General features: G+C 44.8%; 1 protein-coding gene across 1 annotated transcript in view; it reads left to right on the top strand.

Annotated features, from left to right (window-relative positions):
• The first annotated feature begins 1,283 nt into the window (after positions 1–1,283).
• LOC144827942 (uncharacterized) overlaps positions 1,284–21,382 on the top strand; it is a 62,994-nt gene continuing 42,895 nt past the window's right edge. The window contains exons 1-2 of the mRNA XM_078686107.1: positions 1,284–1,353; positions 13,671–13,903. Of these exons, the coding sequence (XP_078542233.1) occupies positions 13,748–13,903 (156 nt within the window). The 5' untranslated portion in view covers positions 1,284–1,353; positions 13,671–13,747. The remainder of the gene's footprint in view (positions 1,354–13,670; positions 13,904–21,382) is intronic.

The following is a 21,382-nucleotide window of genomic DNA, read 5'->3' as shown; positions in this document are numbered from 1 at the left end:
CCCAGTAAGGGGGACCGGGCCCCAAACATTGTACTATCCCTGAGACCAACCCTCCTCACCCTACCCCCAGTAAGGGGGACCGGGCCCCAAACATTGTACTATCCCTGAGACCAACACACCTCACCCTACCCCCAGTAAGGGGGACCGGTCCCCAGACATTGTACTATCCCCGAGACCAACCCTCCTCACCCTACCCCGAGCAACAGGGACAGAGCCCCTTCCACTCTACCATCTGCTTTCCTCCCTCTGCTTGTGTTCTGAACCTGCCCGTGCAGCCTGTAGTTTATCTGGTTCTTCTACATTCCATGCATGCGTGGCTGCACTCAAAAGTGTGTGCTCAACCTATAGACAGGGCCACTGGATTTATCCAGGTCTGTGTGCAGTGTTTTCCACATAATTATGGTTTTGTCGTATTAGCTACTCACGTGATTTACCATCTGCTGCGTAATCTTCAGATTTTAACAAACATAGTGTTGTTTCTGGCTCCAACGCATGAGCAGTTACTAAAAACGTGTCGACGTGGGGCTGCGCAGGGGATGGCCCTTCGCAAAGGCTGACCCGTAACCACCTTTCAGCATATTTGGGTGTCACACTGTTACAAAAGAGGCGAAACCTTTGCCTGGATACTGTTTAGCTGTGTAAAAAATAATGTAAAAAATTGTGGGGTAATGTTATCACAAAAGGTGCCGCATCATGCCGCATAATTTTTCTTTTCCAGCTGCATAATTTAGTCAACTCCACCACATAGTTTGATCCTCGCCTGTTGCACAATTCTAGTGGCCCTGTAGTGCGCTGGAGGTCCGCACACCTGCCATTATGTACCTGTGACACGACATCCCGGGGTGTGAACACATATTTCCTACCCAGGAGCGGTAGTCGAGGCGCACCCGTGTTCAGAGCACTTCACACCGCTCTGCAGGGTTTAAAGGTATAGTAGTGAAACTGAGATCTCGGCTCAGCTCAGAGCAGACACTTCGACAGAAAAAAAGCCACCTGCCCCTGAAGGGGGCTGACCCCGTGACCTTGGAATGCAGACAGCTTCTGCCTCGACTGCCTTAACACACAAGTGCACAGAGGGTCCGGAGAGAGCCCGCCCGGGATACAAGGAGGGCTTTGAGACAGCAAGTAAAGGAAATACTTCGAGGTGCAAAATCCGCAAACGCAGCTGAGACGCGAAGAAACTGCACAGAGCGCCCGGAGGCCTCACACCGAGGAGTCTGTGCGTGGAGCACGGGAGAGGGCGCGGCTCCTCTGTGACAACCACGGTGAGCTCCGCGAGCGTTCTGTGGAGAGTCCCGGGCACACACGCAGCACCGTGTGATCCTCGTGAAGGGAGCAGTGCAGGAGTGTAAGGTAAGAGAGACTGAAATCAGAAGACAGATCAGAGGGTCATGAGTGAGCCGGGCATCACTCCTATAAAAGGAAGTGGGGGGACTAACCTGGTTAGGAAGTATGCAAGTGACATCATGAGCGTGCCATCACAGAACATTATGTCACGACGCGTGACATTCCACGTGGCATCACAGTAAGTGACCTCACTAGAAGTGGCATCACAAGAAGTGACGTCAGATACTAAGATCTCACACATGTTTATCAGGTGTGTATCATAAGTAAATTTAAGTGCATTATGATATTTAACATATGATATTTGGAGTCAGGGTTGTGCCAAAAGAAGTGGCGCAATCGTGACGCAAAATCTGGGCCTCAACTAAAAACCTGTCACACAGAAACTGGCAACAAGAAGAAGCATGGCAGTAGATCTGTTCTGCTTAATTGGTTGAAAAGTCTGCATTTTAAAATATTTTATGGGATTCAGGCATCTGCTGCAGAGGTGCCCAGTAAATCTCAGGAAATAATAATAATGGTGAGATAGCTCTGGAGGTTGACACATTCGTTGGAGAGATCTGTGTTTTGTGAGGTCCCAAATTTGAAGCAGAGTAGAATAGAAAAAAGATGATGTCGTCTCCTGTAAAACATAATCACCCACCTTTCTTGGGTGGTGAGAAGGGGCATTTGAGGAATGTTGAACCTCTATTTTGTTGCTACCTTCTTCGGGTTTGTTACTCATGATATCGCATGCACGCCAGGAAGTGATTCTTCAGACCGACTAACCCGGTACCCTGGCAGCCGACGGATTTCATTCGATTCCGCGGCTCTCGCCACCCGATTTTGGGTGATTGCGTGCCATTCTGCTTCCCGAGGAGCAAGCCTCTATACCTTGAGGTGCCCCGGCATTTAGAGGCTTAATTACCCTAAGGCTTTTTCATTGTATTTGTCCTGATGATGGTCCCTGAGATTTAATAGGGGTCCGAAACGCCGTCGACCTTTAATGCACTGGAACCTAATTGTGATTACTACTGAATGTCAAGTGCATGACTGTTATACTCTGTACAATTGTACTGTTGATAGAGTAATGTGTTTTCGCCTTACAAAGCCCTTCTCTGCTGTCTACATCAACCCTTTGTACCTGCTCTGTTAGTACTGGACACAGGCTTGTGGTCCACACTGGTTGATTGTTGGAAGGTATCTCTATGTGATCTTAATACATAAACTCTGAGTAAAATCTCTGAAAGACCACTGTCCGGCTGGACATGTCTTTCTAAAAATATAGATTGACTCTGTCTATATTTTATTCTTGTGCTAAATTCCTCAATGTTGGGGACCGATGTTGTTGTATAAAAACTCATGATATCGCAACACACATGGTGTGCATCTTATACAATGGGCAGCCAAGTTTTCCCTTACCTGACCACTGCTGTTGAATACTTAAGTGTATAGTCATCTCTACATCGCTCACCACTGCCCAATACTGAACAAACACAGTTGTTTCTACACTTGCTACCCATTGTCTAATAGTGAACAAAACAGTAATCTCTACCCTTGTTCACCAAAGTCCAAATTACATCACGTAGTAATTTATTTTCTTCAGTCCATCTGCTACATTTTAAACAGTGTAGTCAATTCTGACCTCGCTGACCACGGTCCAGTACTAAGGGCATAATTTAGAAGTCATGGAGGGGAATACTCCATCACAAATCTGACGGGTATCCGGTTCGCCGTATTACGATCACATTCTATCCTATGGAGATCGTAATACGCGGACGGGATATCCACTACGGTTGTAACGGGGGAGTATTCCCTCCGCCGACTCCTAAATCAGGCTCCAAATACAGACAGATCAGTTCAGATAATACTTTATTTCGGCAGTGAAACACAGCCATAAAAGCACATTACAAATATAGAAAACATCGTAAAAAACATATATCATGACATTCTCAATAAAAACAAGTTTGGGAACAAGAGATAAAATTATGTTTTTTTAAAACCACAATCAATGTCCCCTGCAAGCAAAGTAAAGGAATCCTGCCATGGGGGTTGATGCACCACAATCATCGTATAGACAGATCAAACTAACAGGCACGACTATCCAAACAATATTTGTTTTGACCTTGCAATCGCACCCTTTAAGAAAGAACCAAATACAGGTTCAAACTGTAGGGGAGTTTAACTCTTGCAAATAAGACAAGGCCTCAGGACATCTTCGAACCCCACAGGCTTGGATTAAAGGAATTAAAGACCTTTTGGAGTATACCAAATACAATTTACAGAAGAAGGTGAGATGAAGCAAGCTCTGAGGGGAAAATTAATCACAAGTACAGATGAAAACCGTGCTGGGATCGAACATGTCCAAAGGGAAACTCAAATGCCACCTTATAATGCCAAGTCTACATCAAGTTAAAAGAGATGTGTCCCAGGTGGCATCCATCCATGACAGATATGGAGTGAATTTATCAATTCTTAGGTTGGGGCCGAACAAGGGTGTCCCCTTTGTCTTGCTGATGAAGCTGCTGGCAAGCAGGAGTAGGAGACACCCAGTTATAGAGGGGAGACACCAAGTAATAGTGGGGATACCATTTGGCCAGGAGGAATCAAAGATGTCTTTCTTTAGGCCCAATATTTTATTCGCCCAATAGCTCTTGAGAACTGCATCCCTGAGGAACTAGAAAACATTGAATTAATCTCAGGATTTAAGAATATTATGCAGAAGTCAAAAGATATTCTGAGTATTGTGATTCCGGGAGGGATGAGGCAGCACCTTAGGGAAGGTGCCCTTTGTGCTGGATGGCTAAGTCGCAAATATATATGAGGCACAATTCACCAATAATCTGTCGGGCTGGTATATAGCAAATTGATCTCAGCTACATGTACAGACTTTCCATGATCTCGTGGAAGAATTCATATTCTAAAAACGAACATTTTGCCCAGGTTGCTATATTTATTCAACCCATTTCTGTGGATGAGTTGAAATCAGAGGAGAGCAAAAAGACTGAGTTTGTCTGGTCGGAGAAGACAACCAGAGTAAATAAGAGACTATTAATTTCATTGAGAGATCAGGGGATAGGCTTGCTCGATGTCCTCTACTACGAGTAGCGGTCCACCTCTGCTTCCCGATGGACCTGAGAGCGAGATAGACAGATAAAAATGTGGTTTCCGATGGATAGGGTTGTTTTGGGAAGGTTGCCGTGTGACCTACTATGACTTCCTAGTGCACAGTGACCAGAAATACTCACTTATTGATCCCGGTGAAGACCATGTTAGAGATATGGGATTTATTCTCGAGTAGTGGGTGCCTCACTGCCTCTCCTTCTCCACTATTCCTCTGACAATTCATATTTCAACTCAGGGAAAGAGGGAGGAACAATTTAAGAGATGGAAAGAGGGAAAGTGCATGAGACTCTCAGGTCTTGTGGGCAAATGAAGTAATTTGAACAGTGATACTGGTATTACTATACTGGGATTGCTAATTCAAGAGACCGCAAGGCTCCAGTACTTACAGCTAAGGCGCTTGGCTCTTCACCCATCAAATAAAGAGGCAGACGTAGGAGAACTGACCTCGATGCAAAAGTCTGAGGGTGCACTTGGGCTCAAGACTACTGGTCCCCGGGTTAACTAAGGTCTCAGGGGAAGCATCGGAGAAAATAAGTTGAACTATTAGAAGCGGTGTAAAGTGACAAAGGGAGAGCCTGGAGGAAGAGGGATCTCTATGGCAGGGAATTCCTAAAACATTCAGGTGCAGTCCTGTAAAGAAGATGGCTTATATAATAACATTCCAATGGTATTTCAGTCCGGAAAATCTTCAACGTATTCACCTATGGATCTCCGATAAGCGCAGACACTGTGACGCAGAAACCTGCTCAGAGCTTTATATATGGTAGACTTGCACGAAGGTAAGTATCCTTTGTAAGGAGATCCTTGGCCAGATAATGAGAGTCAAGGGGTATCCTGAACCAGACAACCCACACTGGTCTTCTTAGGAGTATTGCACAGTGGAAGGAATATATACATAAGAAGTAATATATCCATAGGGGAACTAATGATGGGGTGGCTCTTGCTCCCCAGCACTAGAAGATCAGAGACCTCTGCAGCTTGTTTCAATGCTGCCAAAGTTTCCGGTAGCAAATCGTCATTGAGAAGCTCACAAATAGTTTGCAGCAAAACAATAAGTCTTTGGAGAGAAATGGGGACTTCTGACAGCATGTCTTCATTGCACTGTGAAGCGCATAAAAGGTCCGATCAGGTTGAGAGGATTGAAACTGTTTGACTGTTCAGACGAGTTACTAGATTCCCGAATGAATATGTCTCTTCACAACGTTAGTCATTACATTGCGTGCTTTTACAACGCGGCCTTCACAACGACCACGTTGTTACAACACGGTACCATTACAACGCAAGTCGTTACAATGACTTGCTCTAGATGGTCGCTGGATTTAGGAATAGTATAATTTACTATTCCAACTCCAGTGTGTGCAACAGTAGGGAAGGTGTTGGAATGGTAAATTATACTATTCTTTAGTTTAGAGAGCCATCTAGAGCAAGTCAGTGTAACGACTTGTGTTGTAATGGTACTGCGTTGTAACAACGCGGTCGTTGTAACAACCTCGTTGTCAAGGTATAGCGCTGTAATGACCGCATTGTAATGGTTTTTTCCCTTCCAGAATTCCCCATGTGAAACGTAATTCGGGGAGGATTGGGGGCATTTTGTGTTATGGCAATGGTTTTTGCATGTACCCTGAAGAGATACCAACATAGGGCCCAATTCACAAAAGTAATCTGAGACAATATCCTAACTTTACGACTTTCGGTATTCACATAAGGTATTTAGTAATAGTAAAGTTAGGATTCCTAACTTTACTACTACTAAATGCCTTTTGTGAATACCAAAAGTCGTAAAGTTAGGATTTTGTCTCAGATTACCTTTGTGAATCGGGTCTATAGACTTTACAACTGTCGATCAAGGGTGGAGGGCAAGGGGAGTAACTTGGGTTTCTGAATTGTTCACTGTTCCTTTAAATTCACAGTTGATATCAAAAACCGAAGAAATAAATGTAAATTGCATAGGGAAGGCTCTAGAATCTGTCATCACATCACACCTTCATACCCATGTTGAATACAAGTACTTGCTGGGTGACCTCCATTTAGATGTTAAACCCCAACCAGCCATGGACACTGCATCCTTAACAAGAGAGGAGAGCTGCTCATGGCAGGGGACAGCATGTGAGCCTGTGCTCTGATACTCCTAGACCTCTCTGCGGCATTAGACACTATCCATCATTTTGTTATGTTATCAATGGCAGGAGCACTTTAAGGGTTTGTATAACCACCCCTATAGAACAGAACAACTTCAGGCCCCAAATACGGAGCAAAGAGCTGACCCCGTTATTTTCTCTCTGGACGAGGTGGGAACAGGAAGTGAGGGTCTCATGCGTAATGAGGTGCCGGGACCAGATGGGATCCCACCAGACCTCTTCCAATGTAATACAGAGGTATGGGTGCGGCTCCTAGTGAGGGTATTAAATTCAGTAGTAGCATCAGTAATGCCAGCATCATGGTCCACTGCCACTATTGTTCCCATTTTTAATAAAGGAGACAGGGACAGTCCACACTGCTATAGCCCCTTATCTCTTATTGATGTGTCTGTAAAGGTTTTGGGGCAGGTGACTCTAAATAGGTTGATGGAATGGGCAGAGGACAACCGAATCTTAACAGATGCCCATTACGGGTTTCCACCTGGGAAATCTACCATAGACCAATGCCTCAATCTATATCTTATCACTGCTAAATACACTAGCTTAATCAGGGGCGCCTTATTTAGCATTTATTGACCTCACTGCGGCCTTTGACATAGTGAACCGCCGCAAACTATGGACACTCATGGGAGAGCTTGGGGTGGACCCGGCAATAATTAACATTCTAATGTCCCTATACTCTATTACCATGGCAGTAGTCAGATACACACCGGAGTGGAAAATCACGGACCATTTTAACTGTTCTAGTGGGCTTAGACAGGGCTGTATATTAGAGCTGTTTTTGTTTACATTATATAACAACGGTCTCAATTCTGCCCTGATGGCCATACATGCAGATAACCCGAGGATAGGTACAAGAGCGGTTCCTGTTCTGCTTTATGCAGACAATGCGGTACTCCTTGCTTGCACCCCAAAGGGTCTGCAGCTTTTAATGGACGGTTTTGTGACCTTCATGAATATTCTGGATCTATATTTCTTTTAGTCTGCCCTTTTTAAGCTGTGTTATGTTGGTACCTTGTCGGGCGCCAGGACGCTCCTTTGCTGGAGCAGCTGTGCGCGTAATAAATGTTCATAACATAACATAACATAACATACCCCAAGCTAGCCAGATCATACATTATGGAAATCGGGAAAAAGTCCAGTAAGCGTCACAATTACTCAAAAGGCACACATATCTTAGAGCAGGGGTCTCCAACCTTTTCTGTAATAAGAGCCCCTTTTCATCAAAGAAAAGTATTTTGAGCTACTAATGTGTTGCAATAGTGACCACGTCAGACAAGATTACAGTAGTGGTCATCTCAAGCAGGATCATGAGTATTACATGACAGCCATAGCTGCTATGACCCTGGTCTAAGGTAATAATATTAATGCAAAGGCTCTACAAAGCTGCATGATTTATCACTCAAATAACAGCTTTAAATATATTTTTGTAATCCATTTTTCCTCAAAACATCATTTCATGAAATATATACATATTCATCTCAAATTCCTTGCTTCAGAATTTTGGTACACATCTATTCATTCAACCAAGCAAAAGCTTCTGATTTAGTAGGCTGGGCTACATACAGTCGAGCTACTTGTAGGTAGCTGGAGAGCTACCAGTAGCTCACAAGCTACTTGATGGAGAAGCCTGTGTTAGAGAAAGTACTGGCCTCCTCATATATGGGCATTTTATTTGATGGAAAATTTTATTTAAACCCTTATTAGAGGAGAAGTGCCTCGCTTTGAAAAGGTCCACAGCATCATCTGCTAATTTTGCTCATAGACTATGCAGCTGGTCACCAGGAACGATTTTACAGTTATACAATTTTATCTGCTGCTCTAAAGTTTTATATGGAAGAGACGTTTGGGGATTTGAGGATGTTAATAAGTTAGAAACTGAAGAGAATAAATATTTTAGGCGCTTGCCTAAAGTTACTCAAAGCACTCCTGCGTATATTGTGCAGGAAGAATAGGGGTCTAAATACATTTCTGATATGGTGGAAGTAAACCCCTACTGTGGTGGGTGAAGATCTGGGCAAATGAAAGGCTGGTAATCCAGGACTGTCTCTCCCTTGACCACGCGTTCAAAATTCCTTGGTTAAAATATGTAAAGGATACCTTCTTCACACTAGGGTGCGTAGGTCTGTTCACTAACCCTGTCAAGTTGGGAACTCAGGAAAGGGTATATATTAAAGACCTGCTTTTTAGTATGTAACAATGCAACGTGAGGATAGTGAACTCTATAAATCCACTGTGAGAGAACATCTTTTAGTCAAGTCAACGCAGGGCACAAAACCATATTTATCTCTCATAACTAGTGCACACATAGACTTTTACTTACTTGTTTTAGATGTAACTAATTTTATCATCTATCAGCCAGTTCTATTGTGAATATAGAACATAGAGGATCCTGTGGCTGCGACAATAGGTCTCTACAGGACACCTTACATTTCGTACTACTCTGTCTGCACAATGCATATCCCAGAAGAATGTTCCTGAAGGATCTTTTAAGAACGGTTAGATTTAACTCCTTCGATGCTCATGACGGAACGTTTCCGTCATGAGCATCGGTTGAGCTGTGCTTATGACGGAACCGTTCCTTCATGACCACGCCCGTTTTCGTTAGGGCTCAGCACCGGGGGAAAATCGGCGCCGCACGAAAGCGGTTAAACAGGCACGTGTTTCTTGTTGTTTTTAAAATTGTCATCAGATGTTTTTACACTTTTCTGTGTTTCCTACTTTTTAAGATCTGCTTTAAAGTTAAGAACTACGAGTGATGCTTGAAACCCAGAAGAATTCCTACTATTTTTGCACTAAGTTTTGTTGCTATAAAAGTATAAGCTGAGTATTTTATTGATCTTATGCATTTTAAACTTGTCTCAAAATTTGTTGGATGCACGTTGATATTAAGTGATAAGTGGGGGATAAGGATAGTATATAAACTGGGTTTTATTGTGTACGTGGTTGCATCCATGAAGACTGCCTTTGCCTGATGTTTGTATATTTTAAGATGTTTCTTTCATGGTCATATTTTTATATGCAGAATAAAGATTATTAAAGAAATATTTTTGGAGCACTTGAATACCCAGACAGTGTCTTGGCACTAGCAACATTGTTGCAGGTAGACTGGGAAGATAAATGAGACCCAGTACGAAGAATTGAGGGTCATTCAGAAGACATGTAAACGAAGCTCAATCTAAGCTTGAAAGACAACCCTCACAAAGTTGCGGCCGCCCCAGGTCGGTGGTTGAATCTGGGTAAGATCATGGTTTTGGCGAAAGAGGTTCTTAAAGGCCTATTGGGAAAGTACCAATTGAAGCTGTTTTTGAGAAACAAGGGCCCTTGGTCGTGTAGAGCTTTATAAGCAATACATAGAGCCTTGAAGGAAACTCTATGCATGACGGGCAAAAAGTGGCGCTTCCTCATAGGTTTAGACACCAATTGATGTTTGGGGATTTTAAGAAGGAGCCTAGAGGCTGCATCTTACAAGGTCTGTAGCCTGTTTAACGCATGTTGTTGTGCAGTTAAAAACAGACTATTGCAATAAACAATTCTGGACAGTAGAAGGGGAGTAACTACTGTATTCTGAAGCTGGGACTGAATAGGACAGTATCTTCTTTATCAACTGAAGAGTGTGAAAAAACTTAGAAGTGACTAAAATTGACTTTGTCAGTAAGAGACAGATTAATGTTGATTAGGACACCCAAGTTGCGGGTTTTGTTGACAGGAGACGGGAGGTCACCCATGTTTTGGGGCCACCAAGCGGGAGTCCAAAACGAGGACTGCGCTCCGAAGAGCAGGACTTCTGTCTTTCCAGAATTCAACTGAAGGCAGTTCTCTGCCATTCATTGGTTTATGGCCTGCATGCAATTAAAGAAATTTGTTCCTGTGCCAGATGTGTCACTGGCAAGGGAGACAACAATTTGCGTATCATCGGCGTAGGGTGTAAGAGCAAACCGAATGAGATAATGAGCTTAGCCAGAGGGGTAACATCAATGCTAAACAACATCAGGCTTAGTCAGGACCCCTGTGGGATCCACATGGGAGGGACAAAGAGTGCGAAACACATTTTTCCAGACAAACTACTTGTTCACAACCGTGAAGGAATGAGCTGAGAAGATTCCAGGCAGTGCCAATGATTCTAATATATGTTAGATAAACTAACCGTCTGCCATGGTTAAAGGTATCAAATGTCGCTGACATATCTAACAGGATCAGGGCAACTCTGCCACCCAGGTCGATGGATTCCCCAGTTTCCCCTGTTGCCTTGACTAGTATCGTTTCCATGCTGTGGCCAGAGCAGAAGCTAAATTGGGTGGCATCTAGCAAATTATTATCTGAAACTAACTTAACAAGTTGACTATTCATTTGCTTCTCGATTAGCATAGCAGGTAAGGGGAGACATGATATGGAATGATAGCTGTTTGGATCTGAAGGATCTAATTAAGTTTTCTTTAGAAGATGGAGAACTGACACTTTTTTCCAGATGAAACACTCGCTGGAACATATTGGTCAGAGTGGGAGCAACTGGTTCAGCAATGAGAGTGGCTATCTTAGGTAGACATGGTTCACCTGGGGGACCCGATTTGGTTGATTTGGTGGAGGGAGGAGTGAAAGAGTTAAAAGTAGACTCAACCAAGGTAGGACTGGGAGAGATAGATACAACTGTGATGAGAAGATGTATTAGAAAAAGTATTATAGATATTAGCAACTTTCTGAAGAAAGAAACTAGCCAAGGAGTCACAGAACTATTGGCTAGCATTAGTGGAGTGCCTGGTTGAGTCTGTAGTAAGTTTAATGACTGTTTGCAGAAAGTTCCCTAGAAGACTTGCTTGTTGCTTCGAATTTATTGGTAAAGCAAGCAGCCTATTATTGTCTCTGTGTCGCCACTTTGTGTTTAAGAGTTCTCAAAAGACTTAAGACTCTTAAGTCTTTTGAGAACCAAGGGTAGAGGCCTTGTTTCTCTTAAGATTAACCAGTCTTTAAAGTGGGCAGGGACACAGTACAGGCAGCCAAGTCAATCCAATGAGTGTACTGGGTAACGGCAGTAGTCAGGTCATCAGTGAGGATAAGTTGGAAGTTAAATAGTAGTTTGGCAACATTTTCTCAGTCAACTTTGTGCCAGGTCTGGGTGGATACAGTGTGAGGAATAGATCTAGTAGGTCGTGGAGGCGTTGTAAAATCATCTTTGAATGATCAGTGCCAGAGCCAACCTGCACGACGGGATGAAAGAGGTAGCTGAGTGGATGACGATCAGCCGCCTGAAACTGAACTCGGACAAGACGGAGATCCTCATCCTGGGCTCCTCACCCTCCGCCTGGGACGACTCCTGGTGGCCTCCCGCCCTGGGCACCGCACCCAAACCGACAGACCACGCACGCAACCTGGGCTTCATCCTGGACTCCTCCCTCTCCATGACCAGGCAAGTTAACAAAGTCTCCTCGACGTGCTTCAACATCCTACGCATGCTACGGAAGATCTTCTGGTGGATCCCCACCGAGACCAGGAAGACCGTCACCCAGGCCCTCGTCACCAGCCGTCTGGACTACGGCAACGCCCTCTACGCCGGTACCACCGCCAAGCTCCAGAAGAGACTCCAGCGGATCCAGAACGCCTCAGCCAGACTCATCCTCGACATCCCACGAACCAGCCACATCTCCGGACCCCTGAGAGACCTTCACTGGCTCCCCGTCAACAAAAGAATCACCTTCCGCCTCCTCACCCACGCACACAAAGCTCTACACGACCGAGGCCCGAGTTACCTCAACAGCCGAGTCAACTTCTACGCTCCCAAACGCCACCTCCGCTCAGCCAACCACGCCCTCGCCGCCGTCCCCCGCATCCGAAGAGCGACTACAGGAGGAAGGTCCTTCTCCTACCTGGCCGCCAAGACCTGGAACTCCCTCCCCCCCGACCTGCGCCTGACCCAAGACCACCTCTCCTTCAGGAAGAAGCTGAAGACCTGGCTGTTCGAGCAGTAGCGGCACCCCCCCTGAGCGCCTTGAGACTTGCAGTGGAAGCGCGCCACTACACTGGCAGGGACCGGCCCAACCTTGATGGCGATGAGTGGTGACCTCAACAAGGGCCCAAAAGGGAAGCAGATCGGAGGCACCCCTTGTATTTGAGGCCTGCTCCATGCCAGCCTTCGAGCCTACAGCAGAGCCGCACAATTCCGGTGACATGGGTCTGGCCCTATGGCCTGGTATGATCATAATGGCGAGGCCGTGCTAGTGCGATGCTGTCCATGAGCCGAAGCATGAGGGTTGATTACCCGGGAGAGCTGAGCCAAAAACGGGGCCCGCAGAGGGACTTGCACTGTTAGTTGATAAAGCAAGTGGCCCCAGGTACGGGGCCCCACTGCCGTGGCATATACCGAGAGCACTGGCCTCTGCTTTCGAGATGCTTGCAGACAGTGGGCCCGAATCGGTAAATGAAGATTCGGTAAATACCGAATTGGTAAATACCGATTTGTTATTTACCGAATCGGTAAATATGACAGCTACATAGGAAAAGGCTATTACCGGTCGGTAACGGGCGATTTCGGCCGTTACCGACCGGTAAAAGCCTCCCTACATCTGGCCCTTGGTCATGTTGGGCTCTCAGCAATAGTTTCACACCGTTCTGAGCTGTCTTCCTGCCTTTCAAACATCTCCCTGTGTCCATTACCATTCCAGTGAGAACCACCCATTCATGAAATTCCTGCTAATCGTGAACATGCCTACAGCCTTCCACGGGCACAGAGATCCTAGATAAGATCTCATCTGCCACATCACTGTCACCAGGAACTTCTGTGTTCACAAGCTGAGACTGACACACACATCCATAGAATTTCTCAGAGATAGGTCTTCTCCAACACCACAATCCGGCCGAGAGCACAGATCCTCTGCTCCTAAGCATCGCCGTGTCTACCAACGGGGAGTGTGGGAGTGCAAGAAAAAAGGAAAGTAGCAAAATGAGAGGTTGCAAGAGGTGGTAATTCAAAACTGAAGTAAAGTACTTTTGAGGGTTTGGTATTTGAATGAGCCTAACACTACTTTATTCTTTACCCTAAGGATGGCCGTGCTTCACAATATCTAACAAGCCTCTCTTTGCTTCTGACAGGACAAAATTAGAGTGGAGAAGGACAAAATTCCATCTGCACACGAACTGCTGCACTAGCGTAAAAAGAAAAAGGGGAGATGCTTACTGGTAAACTGGAGGCGATGAAGAAGAAGGCGAAGAAGAAGACAATGACAATGGTTCAAAATGTGACTATCGCTAAACTCACTTCTCCTAGTGCCATGATAGCAGACATAGGGAAGAAATGTGAGGAATCAGCCTTGGGGTCCCTGAAGGTGAGACACTGCTTGGTAAACACAAGACAATACATAAGTGCTACGTTCATATAGAGTGTGAGTTGTCAAGTGTATGAGGAAAACATGCATGATATTTAAAAGGGGTTAGTTTACCGACGGCCCTTAACAGTATATCAATAATTTCAGTTTTAGTGACCGCTTGTTTGCTACCAGGTGTCCACTGCCTGCAGCCCTCCATAACATTTAAAACCATGCTGTTTGTGCTCTTTCCCAGATTGGGGCGCCACTATGGGTACAATGTATTTAAATTAGGCCATATAGGGCATTATGGGGTGTCATCAGCCATGTTTCACTGAAGAGCTCAGCATTGCGCCCTCTGCCTGCCCGGGGAAATCAAGCGAACCAATATTATTCCGCCTGAAGGGGCACTCCGATTCCTCTGCCCTCTGGTGTAACACGGCCACCTCATCTTTAATGACACTTATTTGTTTTTGTAGTCCCTGGACATTGGGATGCATGGTCGTCAAAGTGGATTTTGCATCATCCACGTGGTCTGTAAGTTTTTTTGATGGTCACATCTGAGTACGGTAACATCCGAGGAGACAGAATCTATTTTAACCTCCAGTGAAGTCTTAGGGGTCTATTAGCGGTGCTGGGACCTGCCCCCAGTGGTGCGGCGGTCCTGCACTGACAATCAGGATGCCACCGCCACAGTAGCGGTGGCATACCCCATCCACAACATTGTGGTGGGCGGTGCTCACAGCACCGCCCGCAACAATGCCATGGATGCACCTTGTGCATTTGCATGCACAACATGGTGCGGTGCCTGCCATGTTATGCAAGCAAGATCAGGGGGATACCATAGGTACTACTCCCCATCCCCCAATACCTTGGGGGTCTGCAATGGGCCCCCACATTCAGGCACTGCATGCCTTTCCATGGCGGCAACACCGCCATGGAAAGGCACTACTCCGCCTGTGTTGTAATATGGATGGCACCATATCCAGCCCCTTTTCCCCCTGGTCGACTCGTCGACGGGCAGAAATCCCGGTGGACGATCTTTCCATCTGCCAGGGTCTCCCCCCACCACCAGAATATGGTAGGGGGGAAATGGGAGGCGGGTGGCAGGTAATAACGGATCGCCATATGGGCGGTGGCGATCTGCCCGCTATTATAATAGACCCCTTAGTGTCTAAAATAGCATGGAGGATTTTCTCAGATTGAGCAGAGTGTGCTGTGAGTGTGTCATTCAGATGCTGCAAAGTACCAGCGGGCACGTCTGCAGCAGCAGATGTCGGCGCCGGTTCCTCTGCACTCAGAGTTGGGTTCTTAGTGGCCCTGGACTTCCCCATCATACCTGTGGGTGCCAAGTGGTAAGTACATCCTGCAGGTATGGGGTGGTAGTCAAGAGCACAGGCGTCTGTTACAGTGTGCACCACTGGTAAGTACCTGCGTAGGGCCTCCACTCAAGGACGAAGCACCAGCCAGTCAATCCCTCAGGGTCAGGAGCACAATCCCGATTCCAGTTTAAGCTTCCTGTAGCATGTTTCTCACCTCATTTACATGCTTGCAGCTCCCCAACCCTTTCGGGAGATGGCGAGTTAGGAAAGGTCCACTCTGGAGCAAGCACAGCCACCACACAGGTCACACAATCACGTTCAACCATCACCGGGCCTCTTCATATCTCATCAATGGGGCATCAGAAGGTACACAGGAGCTCCTACAGTCAGGTGTTGATGGTGACTGGTCCATATGGGTGTACGTGATCTTTACTCCTTGCATGCGCCCCAGTGTCAGGGGCACCAGAAGGCCACAAGGCACCCCTTCAGTCGTAAGGGTGAGATGAGATACCTTCTGCATCCTCTGTTCAGTCAAACACCCACAAGGGGTTAAGGGGGTACTGTCAGCCCCAGGGCCATTGCAGCTCAGAGCGCCTAAGGGAAGGGACACATCATCCGAATCAGGCCCACTGTCTGCAAGCATCTCGAAAGCAGAGGCCAGTGCTCTCGGTATATGCCACGGCAGTGGGGCCCCGTACCTGGGGCCACTTGCTTTATCAACTAACAGTGCAAGTCCCTCTGCGGGCCCCGTTTTTGGCTCAGCTCTCCCGGGTAATCAACCCTCATGCTTCGGCTCATGGACAGCATCGCACTAGCACGGCCTCGCCATTATGATCATACCAGGCCATAGGGCCAGACCCATGTCACCGGAATTGTGCGGCTCTGCTGTAGGCTCGAAGGCTGGCATGGAGCAGGCCTCAAATACAAGGGGTGCCTCCGATCTGCTTCCCCTTTGGGCCCTTGTTGAGGTCACCACTCATCGCCATCAAGGTTGGGCCGGTCCCTGCCAGTGTAGTGGCGCGCTTCCACTGCAGTCAGGACGGCAGTCTTGGTGCAGGCCTCCGATAATGGTGTTGCTGAGCATGGTTGCTTATTTTGTAGCACCGCCGAGGTTCCCCTGTTGACTCATCACTTCTGGGAGGCTGCCTGCAAGGGAATAATGGCCGGCAGACCACGAGTAGTTAGGATTGTTTATGGATCCAATCGGAGGTCAATCAAAGAGCGTCTGATCAACTGACATCTTGGCCATGCCCCAAGTAAAGCCCACACTTCCACATTATACTTCAAGTACCATCCAACCTTACCTTGAAAAAACTTCTAAAAGAACCTCCTCATCAGTATACACCCTAGAGCAACACCCTCAATGACCACACTTGAAGAGCCAACTCTGCCTCAACAGAATGCCTCAAAGACCATCCTCATAACTACTCACCTTGATATCAAGTACTCTCTCTGCCCAATTATACTTTATCATGTGATGTTGCTGCTTTATTACAACTCCTAACTTTATATATTGGAAGTCTCTTGATGAAGAGCGCTTTCCGCAAGCTCTCCACCGTCAAATCTTCCCATCCATGAAACTCACGATTGATCATTCCTGACCATTTCAAATATAGCTTTGCCTAGGTGCTGAGACATGGGACTCAAAAACAGTTTTCATGAGACAATGGGATAAATAAAAATCGTCAGCTGACCTGCTATGTTTCCTAATCAGGTCACAATCACAAAGCTGCTTGTACCAAAGTCAAAAACATGCATATCAAAGACAAATCATAGAAGCTGCGAACTCGAAAGCACGGTCTAAAGCATAAAAAGAGCTTTCTCCGCCAAAACCTAATCTCCCAGCCATCATGCTCCACAAAGACCTCTGTGGAAACGTCATGTCTTACTTCACTATTACAATCTGCACTCCCAGAAGTAGGATTGCAACAGCTACCTTCACTGCACCTTTCATCCATCCCTTTTCAGACCCTTATGGCCATCCAGCATGTTAACCCAGATATTGTTGTCATACACTATCAAGAATGTGGGCTGCTTAAAAACACATTTCTACCGATATCTATACTGTTAAATATAGGAACTTGGCCTTTATTATGAATCCTAACGATGGCACTGTTTCCACTACTGAGATTCAACAGAAATTCAAGCATTCCTTCATCACTCTACTAATACATGTATTCATCTCTTTGGTCCTCTTAACATCCAACCCTAGGTATTTTGCCCGAGATGGCAGTGTGCTAGAAGCTCGCTCACGTCACTCTGTGCACCACTCCCCAACCAGGTGTTGCTTTACTGCAGAAAACAACACTAATTAATCAGTCCCAAAGCAGTTGAAGACAGGTCTTGATGACAAATCTCAAGCCTCCAAGAGGACAGGGGCACCAAGTAGGAGACAGAGCAGTGAGCTCTCGAGGCTCATGAAATGGCAGACCAGAAGACATTGGAGCTGGCTGTGACTCAGTGGCATTCCCTGGCCCCCAAGGGGATAGAGGATGCTACATAGGATACGGAGCCGTGGATGCTCATGAGATTCCAGAAAACATGGTAGCTGGCCCTGAGCTAGTGTGCCAGCAACAAGCAACTTCTTGGTGGTTCACTGGACCTTTCGTGGCAGAGGTGAGGTGGCAGTGATTTTGCTTGACCAGGAAGAAGACAGGAGACATTGTGTTACCTCTGCATTGAATCTCAGCAAGTGGGAGAGAACTACACACCAGGCATGCCTCAATGGAGTGAAGATAGTCAGGTGAACTGTGCGAACCACTCACAATGTTCACTGATAGAATATCGATGTAACAAACTTTGATGTTCTAAATATCGAAATGAAATATCGACTGCAAAAATATCGACTCCGATACTTTAAAATTGAATCAAAAATATCGAGGTAAAAAATATAGATGTTCAAAATATGGATTTTGAAATATATATAAAATAAAATAATATATAGTAATTATATTAAATATTAACATTATTTTTAACAAAATAAATTACATTTAATAAACATTGTAACTAAATATAACAAATAAACTTAATTAAAAAATATAATCTCACAAATGTATACAAATACATATATTTACTTAAAAACATTATTAACTATTATCTTTATTTTACTTTTAAACTTTAAAATTATATATAAATAAAATATATAGATATATGTGTATCACAAATGTAAAATAGAATAAAAACATTATATAATAAAGTAAAACATTAAACTATTAAAAAAAATGTAATCTTACATTTCCCAATACAATAAGTGCAACATTAGGGAAAGTGTTGGATAGCAGAATATTTCAATTTACTATTCCAAATCCAGTGAGTGCAACAGTAGGGAAAGTGTTGGAGAGCAGTGTGGTAAAAATTACAATTCCCACTCCAGTGATAGCAACAGTAGAGAAAGTGGTGGATAGCGGATGGGAAAAGAATTACTATTCCGGGCAGAGGTGGATGCAACAGTAGGGAAAGTGTTGGCTAGTGGAGGGGTAAAAAATACTTTTCCCATTCCGAAGAGTGCAACAGTAGGGAAGGTGTTAGATAGCAAAGGAATTAAATGTATTATTCCAACTCCAGTGAGTGCAACAGTAGGGAAAATGTTGGATAGAGGAGGTATAAAAATGTCTATTCCCACTTCAAAGAGTGCAACAGAAGGGAATGTGATGGATAGCGGAGGGGTAAAAATGACTATTCCCACTCCAGTGAGTGCAAAGCAAAGCAAAGCAAAGAAAGCTTTATTCGATTGTAAGCAAACAATCATAAAAGCATAATAACAACATTACATATGCATAAAAGTTCATATACAATTTAATTTAAACAAAACAATGGAAATTCAGTGAAGAGATAAAACATTATTAAACTCAACAAGCTTTCCTGGAATTAAAAAAAAACATTTAAAAGAGAAACAATTGTTTTCTTTGACACAAATCTTTTTTTAAAAAAAATAACCATCCTAAAAACTGCATGCACATTGTCTAGTTGTTGTAGTGCCAAAAGGGCAGGTCGACGGGGACTATACTCATTCTCCTGGCATTAGAATAAAATCTACAAAAAAGAATAACATGAATAGTAGTTTGCTTAGAGATGTTATCACAGGGGCACAACTGGAGGTCTTGAGACCAGTCAATCGCTTTGGGGAAAGTGACTAATCTATTGAAAACTCCCAAGCGAAATCGAGTTAAAAGGAACCTGTCGTATTCACTCCGGACCAAGGTTAGGTAGGGTTGGATATTAAAAGTAATTAAGATCAGCTGGTTGTGCAGGACAGAAGGTTTAACAATTTCAGATGATAATCTGGCAGTGTCTAGTAGAGACAAGCCATTTGCTTTTAGATCCTTCCTAGGTTATTTCCCTAATGACACTGGGATTAGTGAAGTACTCTAGGTGATCAAGATCTTGTACAAATTTCGAACATAGCTTATCCTTGGAATCCTCAGGGCCCCATCCAATTTCAAAACATCCAAAATGATGTCTCTATTTAATTTTGTCTCTTCCTTTGTCCAGAGTCTGTGCCATTACTGCAGAGGCTCAAGTTTTATGAGATCTGAAATAAAGGAGAGGCCTAACTCCACCTGACATAAATGCTGTTCGGGACAGATAAAATATATTTTAGGAAAGAGTTTTCTACTATTTGAATAGGAAGCAAGTCAACTGGCCCCCAAACCCCAGTCCCATATACTGCAGCTCAGACACATTTTGCTTTGTATATTTTGATAAGCTCCTCAGGGGGTCTTTTACCTAGTTTTTTAGCAAAAGCTCTAAGGGCAGATATAGTGCCCAGTAATGCTAGTTTTTTCGCAGACACAGCCTGCGACCAGGAGTCATTGTGGGCAAAAAGGATGCCCAAAAATGAAAATTTGTTAGTGACCCCAATCGTTTGTCCTGACACAAACATATCTTTAGATTTTTTATGCCGATACCGCAACACATAATAAAAGTCTTGGAAGAATTAACTCTTAGGCCTAGCTGATTCATAAATTTGGTGAAATTATCCAATACCCTCTGAAGTCCTACTTGGGTGCAGGACATCAGCACTGCATCATTTGCAAATAGGAAGGCTGGGATAGGTCATCTCGCCACATGGAGGAAGTCGTGATTATGGTTTAAGAGAGCATCCCCCAAACTGTTTATATATGAATTAAAAAGAAACGGTGCCAGGACGCAGCCTTGTCTGACTCCACTTCTGATCGAGAATGGAGCAGAGCGTTCACGCTGAAGGCCGCAGCGCACGCGTGCATTGGCATCACTATAAAAACGTTTAAGAAAATAAATAATCTGTGAATCAACCCCCATCACTTTTAAAATTGACTAAAGTTTGTTATGAATCACGCAATCAAATGCGGCTGTAAGTTCAACAAAAGCTAAAAATACGTTTCCCACCTTGGCCCTAGTGTATTTGCCTACTAAAAGAGACAGGTTCAACCCCTGCTCCACGGTTCCTACGCCCGCTCGAAAGCCATATTGCAGGTCCGACAGAACAGAATTCTCCTCTGCCCAGTCCTGGAGGCATTCCAGAATTATTGTGCCTGCTACTTTAGTTATGGCATTCAATAATGAGATGGGCCTATAACATGCCGTATCTTGTCTGTCCCCCTTTCTGAAAATGGGGACAATAGTTGATTCTACCCAAGTGGGTGGGAAGATGGCACTGCAACTAGCGTTTAGGACCTGTGTCAAAAGGGGTCCCCACAAGGTAGTATCTGATTTAAACAAGTCTACTGGTATCGCGTCAGGACCAGGTACCTTACCACCCTTTCTGATGGACAGGGCCCACTCTACCTCATCCAAGGTAAGCGATAGTGTGCTAGTTTGGGGGAAGAAATTCAAGTTGCAAACATCCTGAGCAGGACTATCCATCGTAGCAGGGTTTCTCTTGCACTGATATACTTTAGTGAAGTGCTTAATCCATTGCTCCTCAGTTATTGCTATTTCAAGTGATGGGCCATCCTCTCTGGACAAGAAAGGGACCCTAATAACTTTCCAGAGACCCGCGCTTTCGTTGAGCACTGACGCAGAGAGTAGTGCATCCCATGTCTCCTTTATAGTGGCTTTCCTATCCCTAATTGCTTATTTGTATGCATCTCTGGTCGCCTTCACCTCAGTCTTATTTCTCAGAGTTTTATGTAACTCCTTTTTTTAAGTGGGAATAAGCTTGGGTGAACCTAGAAACAAACCAGCTATTATGAGGGCC

The sequence above is a fragment of the Lissotriton helveticus genome, chromosome 4_1 (assembly GCF_964261635.1).
Source record: "Lissotriton helveticus chromosome 4_1, aLisHel1.1, whole genome shotgun sequence".
NCBI lineage: Eukaryota > Metazoa > Chordata > Amphibia > Caudata > Salamandridae > Lissotriton > Lissotriton helveticus.
This window is presented reverse-complemented; position numbering and strand designations above follow the sequence as displayed.